Raw genomic sequence first — 13759 nt, forward strand, 5'->3', positions numbered from 1 at the left:
CTTTGTGGTTTTTGTCCCCTTTTTTTTGTTTCGCTCTCGTTTTAAACGCGTGTGAGATGGCAAAGGCTCGAGCTGGGGTGGGGTGAAAAGTTGCACCTTTTATTTTTCAAGCCAAAAAAAGGGATAAAGAATTGATTCGTAATTGGCATCGCGCCTCTGATGGCAATCGCTCAAAGAAATTCGTGCTGGCCTGTCTTTTTTTCTTTTCTATTAACAAAATGGCGGCCTGGATGGAAATGGGGGACGATTGTAGCGCAGGGAATTCGAATGACGCGGCACAATTTTTCTTTTCGTAGACAGAAATAAGCAACGGGCTCATCTGCATATCGTCCATCGATGAGACCTTATTCCCCCCTTTTTTAAAATTTCAATTTTAGGAGCCGATCCACCACCAAACTATTCACACGGTCATCGGAGCAATCGGAGAATTTCTATTCCGGCCGGCCGTCTGGCACACACAGAACACACACAACGGGATCCATCGAAACGTACAAGGGTTCAAAAAAGACACAATCCGGTGGTGCTCCCCATTCTTTTAGATTGGAAAGAGAAGAAGAGAGAATGATGGAACATACTATAAAAATCCGGGGCGAGGGGAATTGATTTGAATTGGAAAGAATGGCGACAATGTTTCACAGTTGGGCCGAGCTACACGTCTAAAACTATACGGGGGGATTTGCATACGGCGATGACGACGACGACGACGATCGAGTTCTCTCCCCTTTTTCTTTATCTCGATTTGTCGTCAATGAAAACTGGTTTTTCCGTCCGGCCCCTCATCCCAACTACCACCCCATTGCAACCGTCTAAAGCCGCCCGATGACCATAGAAACTGCAGTAGAGGAGATTACCAATTCAACAACAGTCATCGGGCACGCTAAACAAAAAAAGAAAAATATCAAATGAAGAGAGAGAGAAAAGTATAGAGACGGCTGGACGGCTAGAGGGGATTGCCGGCCAGCTGGACCGACTCCTCTTGGGCCCATATAGGCTACGATGTATAAAAGAGTAACACAAAAGAGGAGGAATCACGTGACATCCTCCAGCGGATGAATAGTGGATGGATGCGCGTCCGTTATCAAAACGAGAACACACAGACACAGCAGACAAATGAAACGAAAAAAGAACTGGAACACGCATCCTCATTTCCGAGTATATACTATCCAGCAAATCCCCCTGGGCGTTATTGAAAATTTAATTTTTTAGTTTTTCCAGTTTTGCTTCTCTCCCTGGGCAGCTCAGCCCAGGACACACAAGTCGGAATTGAAAGAAAAAAAAAAGATTCAGCGAAATTATCTTGCCAGCAACTGGGCGCTTCACGCTGAAGAAGAAGAAGAGGCTTAACGAGTCATTTGAAAAGAGCGGGGCTCCTGTCACCGAGGATTTTCTCCCAGGAGCTCAAGGAGAGGCTCTCTCTCAAAAACTTTGTTTGTTTCTCTCTTCTCTCCAAGCTCTTTCCTTTTTCGCCAGCATTCATGGAATGGAGGATCTCTTTTTTATTTCTCCTCTCTCTTTTTGGGTTGGCCGGTTGTTGTTGTTGTCTAGACGGAAGAAGAGTTGATCCCCCAGCATGTAGGAATTAAACATATTCTTTGCTCCTTGACGCAAGGAGCGCACACAGCTGATTCTTTCCGCTCTCTCTCATCTCCTCTCGGCCGCTTTTAAGAATGAGCTGTAAAAGACCAAGTGGAGTTTTCTCTCCGGCGGAAGAGGGGGCGGGGCGGGTTTGTTGATTGATTCAGCCGGCGGATCCTAACTACTACGTATCCGAGCGGAGAAATGTTGATAATCCTCTCTTTCACTTTATTTCTCTCTCTCTCTGCTTGCTTGCTTGCTCCCGACTATTTCTGACTTGTCTAAACACAAAACACACAAGCACAGTTTTAACTTTGAGTTGATGGATGTGTGGGTGGAAGCCTGGCAACTTCTTCTTCCGTGTCAAGACGGAAACAAATGGCGGAACACACAAAAGTCGAACGACTATCTTTCGATTCTATAACAATGTCGCAAAGGAGGAGACGAGAGAGAAGAGTCGGCCATTTATATCTCTAACAATCGAAAAGGCTCCTGGTTAACTATTCACAATTTCATGCATTGCGGATGACTCCTCTCGTGTGTTTTCTCCGGCCAGAGAAAAGAGAGAAAGAGACAGAAAGACTCTTGTGATTTTAGTTGAGGAGAAACGTTATAAATGCGCCATAAGTTGACTTGTGAGATGCCTTTCAATAAATGATGGCAGACTATATACCTGCCGCTATCCAGCAGCCATCCAGCGAGGACAAGGACTTTTTTCTTTTTCTATTTTTTCTCCCGTTGACGAGACTCTCTTCGTGTGTCCAGTCACGCCCTTTGCACGCTCTTTTCAACGATTCATGGGGCGACTCACGGAGAGAAGAAACGCATCTAAACGACGACGACGACGACGACGCTACAGACACGAAAAAGTCGATGGCGTCTCCTCCTCTTTTGCCATTAAATATGAACGGCTGTCATTCCCGTTAGGAAGCAGCAGCAGCAGCTCCTCCACACAAAGAGTTTTAACTTGTTCCGATATTTATTAGATATCCCCCCACCCGTGCTGCACGATGGCTGAGACTTCATTATAGACATCGGCTGGCGCTGGCCGGGTGAAAAAAAAGTGGGAGGGAATCATTTCTTCTTGTTTGATTTTGTTTTAAATTTCCCTCCTCCCAGTTTCGCTTTCTCTGACTTTTCATTTGTTGAGAGGAAGGAAAGAGGGAAAAAAAAGAAGCGAAAAAAAAGCTGAGGGGGAATCAAAAAAATTTAAAGCCGATTGGCTGGGAGGGGTGGCGTCGGCGTCGATCAGAGCACACACGCGCAATCCGGAACAAATGAGAGAGCCCGGACCCGCATCTCTCTCTCTTCCTTTTTTTAAAAATAGAAATGAAATTTGGTTCTTTTTCTCCCCCAGCGTCGGTAGGGGGCGTCAATAAAATACAGAAAAATTCAATTTCAAAGAGTCATGCAGGGCTTCTCTACTAACGGCTGTGCAGCCTCTCTCTCTCCAAGCGATGGCGTCGCCCAGCAAAAAAAAATGAAAATTTAAAAATCACGTCATAACACGCAGTCGTGTGTGTGTTCTGCTAGGCCGTTGGATTTTCATGCGGAGAGAGGGTGAGCGACGCCAGCGGCGGGCCCCGGATGGTAAAAGTTATACGCGCAAGCTAAATATATAATAACAAAACGCGGAAAAAGCCGAGAGAAAGAGAAAGAGAAAGAAAATGAATAATAAGAAGAAGTGAAACACATTCATTCTTATTAAGGGAAAAGGGTTCTCCTTTCTATATCCCCCCCCTCCTCCCAGTCCGCCCCGATTCTTTTTATATTATTCCGACTGTTGGCTATATAGAAGAGAGTCTACTACTACTACACAGCTAGGAGCTTTTGTTCTTTCCATCTTCTTCTGCTACTTTGACTTCTCCTTTCTCTTTCTCTCTTTCCCATTTTTAATTATCATTTCTTCTCCTTCTTCTACTCCTCCTAGCTAGTGCTAGCTGCTGCTGCTACTCCGACCCACTCGTTTTCTGGTATTGACGGAAAACACCAAAGAAAGAAAAGAAAAATAAGTCGTCGCCCTTTTTCTTTGGACGGGCTCCTGACTGTGTGGCTCCTTTGAGCTGCGCACTCCTGTCGTCTGTCATTAGGTTCATTTTGGTGTGGCCAACCGAGAGACATCCCGTCCGTCACGGGCTCCTTCTTCCAAGACACGTTCCTCTTTTCAATTTCGGGAGCGGGAGAAATGAAATTGAAATTTCAAGTTGGAAAAACAAAAAACTGGGCCGATTTCCCAGTTGATTCAGGCCATCGGTTGCGCAATCGGTAAATAGTTTGATCGTTTCAAAAGAAGAAATCTTTTCCGTTACATCAATTGAATTCAAATGGCGGGAAAATAGGGGGAAAATTTCGTCACGCCCTCTGGCTGTGCATTGTTACGACATGACTACACGAGTTAAGACGGACGCGTCCATTTTTTTCACTCCCCAACCGGCACACGACGACGTGATTTGACAGTCGGGGGCTCCCGAAAATGTCGTTTGCCCAGTTAATATTGCCCACCGTGAATTATGAAAGAGCCAATAACATGGCGGGCGGTGGTGGCCCCCACCACGCCCGCGTGACTTTGGGCTAGCGTGAGCCGCATAAAATAGCCCACGGCGCAATCACGGCCGTTGAAATTATTATTGGAATTTTTTCCGGTCCCTCCCGTCCCGACGTCCCCTCGTCAAAAAGTCCAGCCAGCCTCGGCCATCATCACCCAAAATGAAGAAATGAAATTTCGGCCAATCAGCAGCCGGGAATCAATTCGATCCAATTCCACGGAATTTAGGAATTAAAAAAAAATAAAGGAAACGAAATGAGACCGTCAAAGTCAAATAATGAAAAAGGATCTAGCTCCCGAATGAAAACAAAAAGAAATCAAGAAGGAAAAGAGTCTCATAACTAATCCAATCATCACGAGGAAACGGGGGTAGTAGGTGGGTGGGTGGTTGGGCTAATGAAGACAGCAGCGCGGGGGAAAGGTAAGACGACCGCAATGCCACCACCTCATTAGTCATTTGGTTCATCTCTGCAGCAGACGAAAATGTGTAAACAACACGAAGTCAAAAACGAGAAGAGAAGAAGAAGACGACGACGACGACGTGTTGTGTTTCTTTTTTCTTATTTTTCAGCGTTTGCTGCGCACATCGAAACAACGTGAGGTAGGGGTGGATGGAGGAGAGATATTACGTCAGTCAAGTAACTGAATCATCAGCATCGCATATTGCTTTAATTGGGGGAAATGAAAACCAGCACGACCAGGGAGGGAGGAGGAGGGAGGGAAACGACAACACAAACAAACACACGGGATAAAAAATATAGAAGGAAAAAGGGGTAACAAAAAAATGGTCCTCATTAGACGACAGTTGCGTGCGTCAATCCTTTCTTTACATGTCAATATTTTATCCCCAACCAAAAAAATGATTTCAATTTCTTTTCCTTTTTATTATTTATTTTTTTTGGGTTATATTTCTGAGAAGGGAGAATAGAAAAAAAAGTAGAAAGAGAACGTGCCGGAATGACAAAAAAATACTGGAAGGTGTGGCTATTTAAATCTTATAGATATTCCCCCCTATTTTTTTTCTTACAAGTAAAAGAAACAAATTACATGAAAAAAAGAGAGAAAAAACTGTTCAACAATACCCAGATCCGATCGATGTTTTTTTTTATTTATTTACTATGATATAGTAAAAAATAAAATACCCTCGTGCTATAATTCAGTGCAAAGGAACTGTTGAAAAGAAGGAAAGAATAGGGGAAAGAAGAGAGATAGAAAAAAAAACGATGGGATCCGTCTTTTGTTGGTGATTCGGTAGAGCACGATCCACGCCCTTTTCACACACAACACATCCAACAACAATAAATTCCTTTTCATCCGCACACCCCACCCCGCGCTGTAGTAAGGAAAAAGGTGCCGCTTGTGGCAGCGGCAAGACCAATCTTCCATCCATCCCCCGGAAAAAAGAAATGAGTGTGTTACATCTTCTTCTTCTAGAAAATGTAACTCTTTTTAAAAATATCAATTTAAAAAAAAAAATCAATTTGATTTACAAATCAAAGTAGAAGAAATTCCCTTCGGGTGTGGTGGTCTAAAAATAAAACCCAAGTGATTTGCATACGGGTATTCGTTGCATAATAATAAACAAATAAGCCAACGACGCCTTGATTCGGCAGAAGAAAAAATAGAAAACGGTCAACGGCTTTTTTGGTAGTATTATCCATCGCGATCGATTTCACAGGCTTCTTTTGATATAGACGCGCCCGTTATTATTATTATTATTATTATGATTACAAGATTGCATTTAACACGGGGGGATATAATGCAATCCGGTCGGTGATGTAACGTCCCATCCGTTTCATCATCCTGTCGTCCTTGTGTGAGCACATCATCAATAATCAGACCTTCTCCCTTCCCATGTGAAATAGCGACAGACTAAACGCGGCACTCGAAAGGGGGTCGGCGGCGCCGGTGGGAGAAAAGGGGTTGCACCCCCCCCCCTCTCTCTACTCTCTTCCTGTTTTGCATACACGACGGACGTGACATGACGCTGCACAAACGGTCCAAGGTATTCACAAACTTACACACTGTGTGCAAGAATGCCTAGACCTAATACAATCGAGGCTCCTCGTCTTTCAAAAGGACCGGAAAAAATCTGCATATGATTTTTTGTAGATGTGTGTACCTTTCCCCCCACCCCATTTCCTTGCCGATGATGGCCGAGCAAGAGTATAAGGGGGGTCCCCCCTTATATAACATATATATCTTTATCAATACACCTCTATGAAAATCTAACAAATATTTTTCACCAGAGACCCCGGCTGCATTTGCATATCCATAGAGGAGAGCTAATCATTTTCTATAGCCGCCCTACACGGCCCTACACTACACTCGGCGGCGGCATTCCCTTGGAGGCCCAGCTGCTTTGCATACTTATTTCTCGACTCAAAACTCATATCTAATAAAAACGAGTGAACAGTATGAGGCTCCATTCAATGGGGGGGAGAAATACAGGAGGGAGAGCCTCAACTTCAACTAAGATCGTCGAGGTGCCATTTCTCACGTTCGGACAAGATTCTCACGACCCGATGACTGGGCGTGGCCCGTATTTCCAATCCATCCGGATGGATTGGAAATTTAAAAACAAAAATTGAAATAAATAAAAGAGTAGCCGGGACTGACCTGTGTGGAGGCGGGTGTGCTGCTGGACGTGGCTGAGCTGTTTGAAGCGTCGGTCGCAGTAGGAGCAGCGGTAGGGTTTTTCGCCCGTGTGGACGCGGATGTGCTGGACCAGCTGGTGGTTGGACGAAAACGACTTGAGACACTGCTGGCACTGGTGCGGCTTCGTTTCGCTCCGGTGGGCGTCGCGGGCGTGCATCTGCATCGCCGATTTCGCCATGAAAATCTGCGTTCGTTTATAATCGACAATTTCATCAGATTCCCGTTTGTTTTTTTCAATTTTTGTAATTAAAAATAAAATGATAATCAACCGCAAATCAAAATTAAAGCGGAACCAGACGGGCGCTGCTGAACTCGCAGACGATATACTCACCTTTGTACATTAACACATCAAATATCGAAATCAAAACAGACGGACCAAATAATAAAAGCCGTCACACAAAACCATCAGCCAAAAAACATTCCGCCATGCAGTTAAATCAAATTATTAATTTTTTTAAATTGAAATTTCGTGCCGAAAAAGATTTTTTTAAAAATCGAAAAAAATTACAAAATATTAATATTTTTGGGGGTGTATAAATTAAAAAGTTCAGGTGGTTTCTTCTTTACAGAAAATAAAAAAATAACAAATTGATGGGCATCGCTTTTGTTGGGGAAATTTGCCGAGTCGGCTTCACCCCCTTCCATCATTATCAGCCTTGTTTGTATTTCACAAAAGGCCCATCACGCGCATCCATTCGGGGGTAAAATATTAAAATTAAAAAAAAGGAGAACGAAGTGAAATTTGAATTTGATAAGAAAAAAATTAGGTTGAAGAAGAAAAAAATCTTTTGATGAAAAATCGTTCAGGTGAGAAATGATCCCCCAAAAATGGGGGGAAGAAACTTTTCTTCTTGTCTTTTCAGATGAAATGAAGTAAGAAATAATTTTTGGAAAGAAAAGGGGGAGAGAAAGATGGACAAAAGCCTTTCTTGTATCATGTTGTAAGAGTTATTCTACACACTTTTTTGTTGTTGTTTGTTTGTTGCGTCTTTTTTTTACTTTTACTTTACAAGAAGAAGAAGAAAAAAAAGGACCGGATGATTCGGCAGTTATTACCGATGCGGAATTCTTTAGATACATTTCCTTTCTGTTCAAATTTCAAATTAATTTTTTTTCTTCTTTTCTATTTAAGTCAACGTCAGGCTTTTTCCTTTTCACAGCGTCACGTTATCGATCAGATATATATTTTGTATCAGAACCTTTCGAAAATTCAATCGCAAGAAAATGTGACAAGACAAAAAGGAGTTACAACATGCGTGTGTGTGGGAGAGACTCGATTCAAACGATAAGCTTGGGAAAAACAAGATGGACGGAATAATCTCAATTCATTTTCTCTCTCTCCGATTGATTGATTTCTACTACCCACCAAAGTCTTTTCCTTTTTTTATTGGGGTAGAAGAAAAACAATCGATCGATCGATAAAGTCGGGGGACTATTTTCTATTTGAAATAATAATAAAAAAAATACTCCAATCCCAGAGCGGCTGGGCAACTTTTAGAGACGCAATCACCTTGTCCGGCGCGGTCGCCAGTTCGTCAATTTTGCGGTCTGTGGTGGTGGTGGGGGAGTTTTTTCCGTGTTGTTTATTTATTTATTTATTATTATATTCCACCCACTGGCCGGCAACCAGCACTCGATGGCCCCTGCGTTTTTGATTTGCAATGGCCGTCGCCCGCTCGGTCGTGTAGAGAATTGTAGAGAGACGACAGGAGAGGGGGGTTGTTGTGTTATGTTCAAAGCCTCGCTTATCTATTCACGATGCTAGGCAACCATAGCATCCCATCCATCCCACCCTCCTCCCTCTCGTGTCTACTACACACACACACGTAAACCCCTCCTACTTTTTATTCCGATCCCCATTCCGGCTATAGTCTACTATTTTCTTTGGGCTCCTGTCCGTCAATTTCCCAATTTTTCCGACCGGGAAAAAAGATTTTAAAAATTCCTTGGGTTGGACCTGTCCCACCGTTTCCCAGTGCTGCACAGTCCAGTCACATTTGACCAATGCCACGCGATTGATTTCAGTTTCCACGAGAAAAATCAGTTGGCGGTCAATAATGGATATGATTCCGTTAGGGGTGCGGTCAATCGCATCGAGAGAAACAAACCGGATTGGGAAAAAGGGGAGGACAAAAATTGGTGGGGGGGATTTATCAGAATATCAAAGTGGCATCGATCTTGTTACTTCTAAAAAAAAAGAATTAGTCGAACCGACTTTTTTGTATGTTTGCGCTTTTGTTTTCGTCGGCTGTTCCGACTGGCAGAGTCGGCCAGGGCAACAAGACAGCGCTGATTAATCACCAATGTCAGTTGGCGGCGGTGGTGGTAGTGGGTAAATAATAAGTAGACTAGTGAACGGGGAGTGAAACACAAAAACATGTTTTTCCACCCATTTGCTTCTTCTTCTTCTCAGTGTTTGTTTTTTTCTCTTTCTTTCTTTTCTTCCCCCTGACGTAATAGTCCACACTCCCATCAAGAGATGCGGTGAAAAGAAGACGGCGGAATTGAAAAAAAATAATTTACCCCTCTCTGAAAAAAAAAGAAGCTCATGCTCTTGAGCGGTTCAATTTCAGCCGCAAAAACAACAGACGAGGCCCGCACGCAAACAAAACAAAAATAAGAAATCGATGAACGCGAGCTCCTCTCTTCTCTCTCGCAGAGATTAAAAAAGACAGTGCAGACGAGTGTAGCGCGCGCGTGCAAAATAGAAGAAATGAAAATAATAAAAAAAGTTGAGAGCGGCTGAAAAGAAAAATTTTTTCTTTTTATTATTATTGAAGAGAAGAAGATGCGGCTGCGATAATATCACAACTCTGCCCTGCGGGCAAAAGAAAAGAATAGGCTTTTTTTTTAATGAGATTGTGCACACCAGCCATTTTTTTATTTTTCCTATTTTTTGGCTCCATTTATTTTTTTCCCTACTTCATTTTGTCGGCCGCCATTTTGGCCCTCCGCTTTTGTTCCGATTCTTCTTCTATTTTTCTATTTTTTTTTACAGTGGGCAAGAGAGTGAACTACTCCTGATGGTTATAAGCTGTGAGCTAAGAGATCATCCCCTACCCGCTTGTTCTAATATTTGAACTTTCGTACACATGCCATCCAATGACAGCGCTGCAAGTTTCTTTTTTATTTTTTTTATTTAAAAACTTAAAGAGACCCGGAGATTCTACTTGATCGATAAAATCGGGAAATAAAATAGCCAACGAGAGCAAAGGAATCAAAAGTCTCTGACGAGACATCACTCGGGAAGGATTTAAATCCTTTCGACTCTGTGGGCGGATCGCTCGACAGACAAAAATTAAGGACGTAAAACGTTTCCCAGATTTCCTTTTGATTCAAATCATTTCCGGTTTTTTTGAACTATTACGCAAAAAAAGAGATGGGTCTATTGTGTTACGTGTCTTCTCCCTCCGTGGGAGGCAAACCCCCCTAGCCAAGTTACGTCAAGTAACCGAAAGGGCTAGGCCTGTTGTGAAATTGTTCTACATGTTAGTTTTAGTTTTTCTTTTACAACTGTCTCCAGCGCTCCTGCGCTCGATTATGCATAATAAACAGCTTCGGTCGTCAACGACAACGAATATGAGAAGACTCTGAAAAAAAAAACCCCTTTTAAAGCCTTATAGCCCCCCTCTATCCTTTCTCCAAATGGAACCCAAGAAGAAAAAAAAGAAGAGTTTTTCCTCTACTACTACGAAGGTACTAAGAGAATGAAACAAAACGGATAAAAAAAAACCATAGTTATATAATAATGCCCGGCCGGATGGGTTATATCACACACACAACATATTTCAAATGTTGAGTATGCATATGTAAAATAAGACGACAGGGTGTGTGTGTGTGCACAGCATGTAAATAAAAAAAGAAGATGAAAATTTTTAAAAAAAAGGAAGAGTATGTATAAGGTAGTTAAGGTATATACGGCCCTCTTGCAACAACCACCTTCTGTTCTCCCTTTCATCGAGTCCCCCCCCCCCCCACAGGGTTATAATACGAAAGGGTTAGGCGAGGGGGGTCCTCTTGTGTATCGCCATGTGTGTGTGTCGCCTTCCACTGTACATGGTAGCCCTAGATTTGCATATCAAATGAACGGTACAAAAGATTCATCTTCGGTCCCCCCCTGCCCGTGTGAAATTCGTTCACATCTTCTTCTTCCTCCTTCTTCTTCCTTTCCTTCCAGCCAGCCGAGGGAGAGAGATATTCTTCTCTCTTTCTTTTTCATCAACCCCCCTCTCTTCATTTTTCTTCTGGCATCTATGGGCGGCGGCCATTGTTCGAAACTTTCATCCCATCCTTTTTTTTTTTCTTTCCGGGCTGGAACAAAAACCACCCAATGTCGCAATTCAGCGCAAGTAATAATACACTAGGACGTCATGATCCAGCGGATGAATAAAATGTCGGCCAAAGTTATGATGCGTCATTCTTTTCGGTTCGAATTAATTTTTTTTATTTTTTCAAAAATGCCGCCAAAAATAATTAGGAAAATGATTTTTTTTTTTCAATTCTTTTTTTTTTTAATCTTAAAGAATCCGCCAGCGTCGAATAAATAAAGTGACGAGATCTTTGACGTGCAACCCGATCTGATTTTCTTCCCATTCTTCCACCCGACTCCTCCCCCCAATTCTCAAGGAACCTTTGAGATGTGCCGACGACCCGCGACAGCAAATGGGAATCTTGTTGTTGTTGTTGTACAACACAGCTACTACTAAACGATACATATGTCGTCTCCGATGAGAATAAAAAAGGGGGGAAATCTTCTTCAGTGTCAAACGTCTTTTCTTACCAGGGGACGGACATCAATACCCCCAACCCAACCCCAAAAAAAGTAGAAACACATGTTTTGTCGGTTATATAATAACAACAGCAGGACATTAAGGGACGCCGAAATAAAAATTTAAAAAAAAAAACGAAAGGGTTTTTTTTTACGTCGATTGCCTCCTGTGTTGTGTCTATATAGGGTTATATGGTAGGCCTCATTTTTATACCCCTTTCATCTGACCATCATTAAAGGTAGGACCGAATAAAAAAGGGTGAAATAAAAAAATAATTTCCAACGAAAAAATGAGGGGGGAATCGACTTGTTTTCACTTTTTTTTTGTCCATGTTGTTAGTAACCAAAGAGTGAAAGTCTATCTAAGAGTTTTAAAATAAAAAATGAAAGTAGACTCTATTAGGTGGAGGGACGCCATCTGGCTAATCTGTGAGATCATTTCTCTCTCTCTCTCTCGTCAATGTCCAGAAAATGAGACAAATAAATTTCTACTGAAATCAAATCATCCCCAGACGACGAAGAAGAAGACCCTCTGTGTGTATGACAGAGTCACATACGAGGAGGGACAATGAGGAGCAACGAAAAAAGAAAAAAGTTGGATAATATAACAAAAAGTTTGCGTGTCCGGACCGACAGCGGTTAGACCTCGACGACAGACACTCCCGACTTTTTTTTTCTCCCTCTAACTAACCCGCCAACGACGAATGACAGAATAAAAAAGAAAAAAAAAGTAAATACTAAGTTCTTCATTCTTTTTTAGTAGTAGTAGAGGGGAAAAGGTAATCATCATCATCAATCCATTGCCATCCTTGCACACAGATAATCGTCAAACATGGAGCCCAAAATTACCCCAAACAAAAAACCAAAAGGGAAATCCCCTTTTTGGTTTATAAAAGAAAAAGATAATGACGAAAAAAATAAGAATCTGTAACACGACGTAACGTAACGTAAGAAAAAATAACTGAGAATTATACCAAACGACGGAAGCGGTCAATGTCATGCATCGCACACACAAGACACAACAGACACACACAGAGAAACACACACAAGCTGTTGGTTGTTTCTTTTACTACCTTCCAGAGTTGCTCCATCTTCCAGCGGTCGTCAAAGAAAGGGAAACTGCGCGGTGGTAATTTCGACTAAACGATTTTTTCGTTGTCACGAGTTAGTACAAAATATTTTTTTTCCCAATCATTTTCTTAATTAAGACTAAACTAAGAATAAACTAAATTTGAAATATAGTACCACAATCAAACGAATCTTGAGCGACATATTGAACCGAATTTTCTTTTTTTTTTTAATCTTCCAGGGGGTCGTTGTTCACGTCACTGATCACGAATTAAAAGTACATAGGCCTGTGTTTGTTACCGTTTGAATATACAAATACAAAAAAAAAAAAATGCGTCCGTCTCCCCTTGTCGAAATTCAAATGAGGAGCGCATGCGCATTTCGTTTGTCGTCTGTCGTGTTGTGTGTCCTCTAATGTATGCCCCCCCACCAGAAAAAAAGGGGGGTTTCCAGTAGTAGCTACTAGTTCTAGGCCTGTGTACAACAACAGACAGTTGTACAACCCAGTAAAAAAAAAAATAGAAAAGAATAGGGGCGTTTAGACGCGACATAACAAACCCCGAAATGGATTCAATCGTTTTTTTTTTCTTTTTTCTAAGACGAAAAAAAAAAACAACCACCAACGACGACGTGATGTCACGGGTGGTGGCCACTTTGCTGCTGGGCCCACACAACAACCCCCCAAAAAAGAGAGGGGGGTCTCCCTTATTTACTTGAGTACTGCCCTTGTATATAATCAGGGACTTCTTTTTAGCTCATCTTCTTGCCATTTGGTTGACAGGTAAAATAAAAAACAGAAAAAGAAACAACCCCCCATGACAAGAATGAGACACACGGCCGTCAACAACTTTGACGTAATTTCGGCTTGTGTGTGGCGGAGTTGATGATATTTGCTCCAACTTTCTCAGAAGGAAGGAGGGTCCTGCCGTCTGATTTTGACGTAATCGGGTCGCCGTTTGATAACTAGGCCTATATCGCGCAGGTAACGGTTAACTCATGGGGGGCGGCAACCCGAGATAAATGAGATCCTACAATGTGATGAAAAACCCCGAGAATGGCCGACATCAAACGAGACACGCAAAGAAAAACAAAAACCAAATAAAAGTTGAACGACCTGAAAATGTTCATTCAAATATTGCGCCATT

General features: G+C 42.2%; 1 protein-coding gene across 6 annotated transcripts in view; it reads right to left on the reverse strand.

Moving 5' to 3' along the window:
• Positions 1 to 13759, reverse strand: part of LOC124188372 (zinc finger protein rotund-like) — a 117760-nt gene that overhangs the window by 11158 nt on the left and 92843 nt on the right. For 4 of the 6 annotated variants that reach the window (XM_046580943.1, XM_046580944.1, XM_046580942.1 and 1 more), the window contains one exon: positions 6740 to 6962. In XM_046580943.1, the coding sequence (XP_046436899.1) occupies positions 6740 to 6962 (223 nt within the window). Of the gene's footprint in view, positions 1 to 6739; positions 6963 to 12619; positions 12686 to 13759 lie in introns of all 6 variants that reach the window. The other 2 variants (XM_046580945.1, XM_046580946.1) reach the window with 1 other exon arrangement.

This window comes from Daphnia pulex, chromosome 2 (assembly GCF_021134715.1).
Source record: "Daphnia pulex isolate KAP4 chromosome 2, ASM2113471v1".
In the NCBI taxonomy this organism is placed as follows: domain Eukaryota; kingdom Metazoa; phylum Arthropoda; class Branchiopoda; order Diplostraca; family Daphniidae; genus Daphnia; species Daphnia pulex.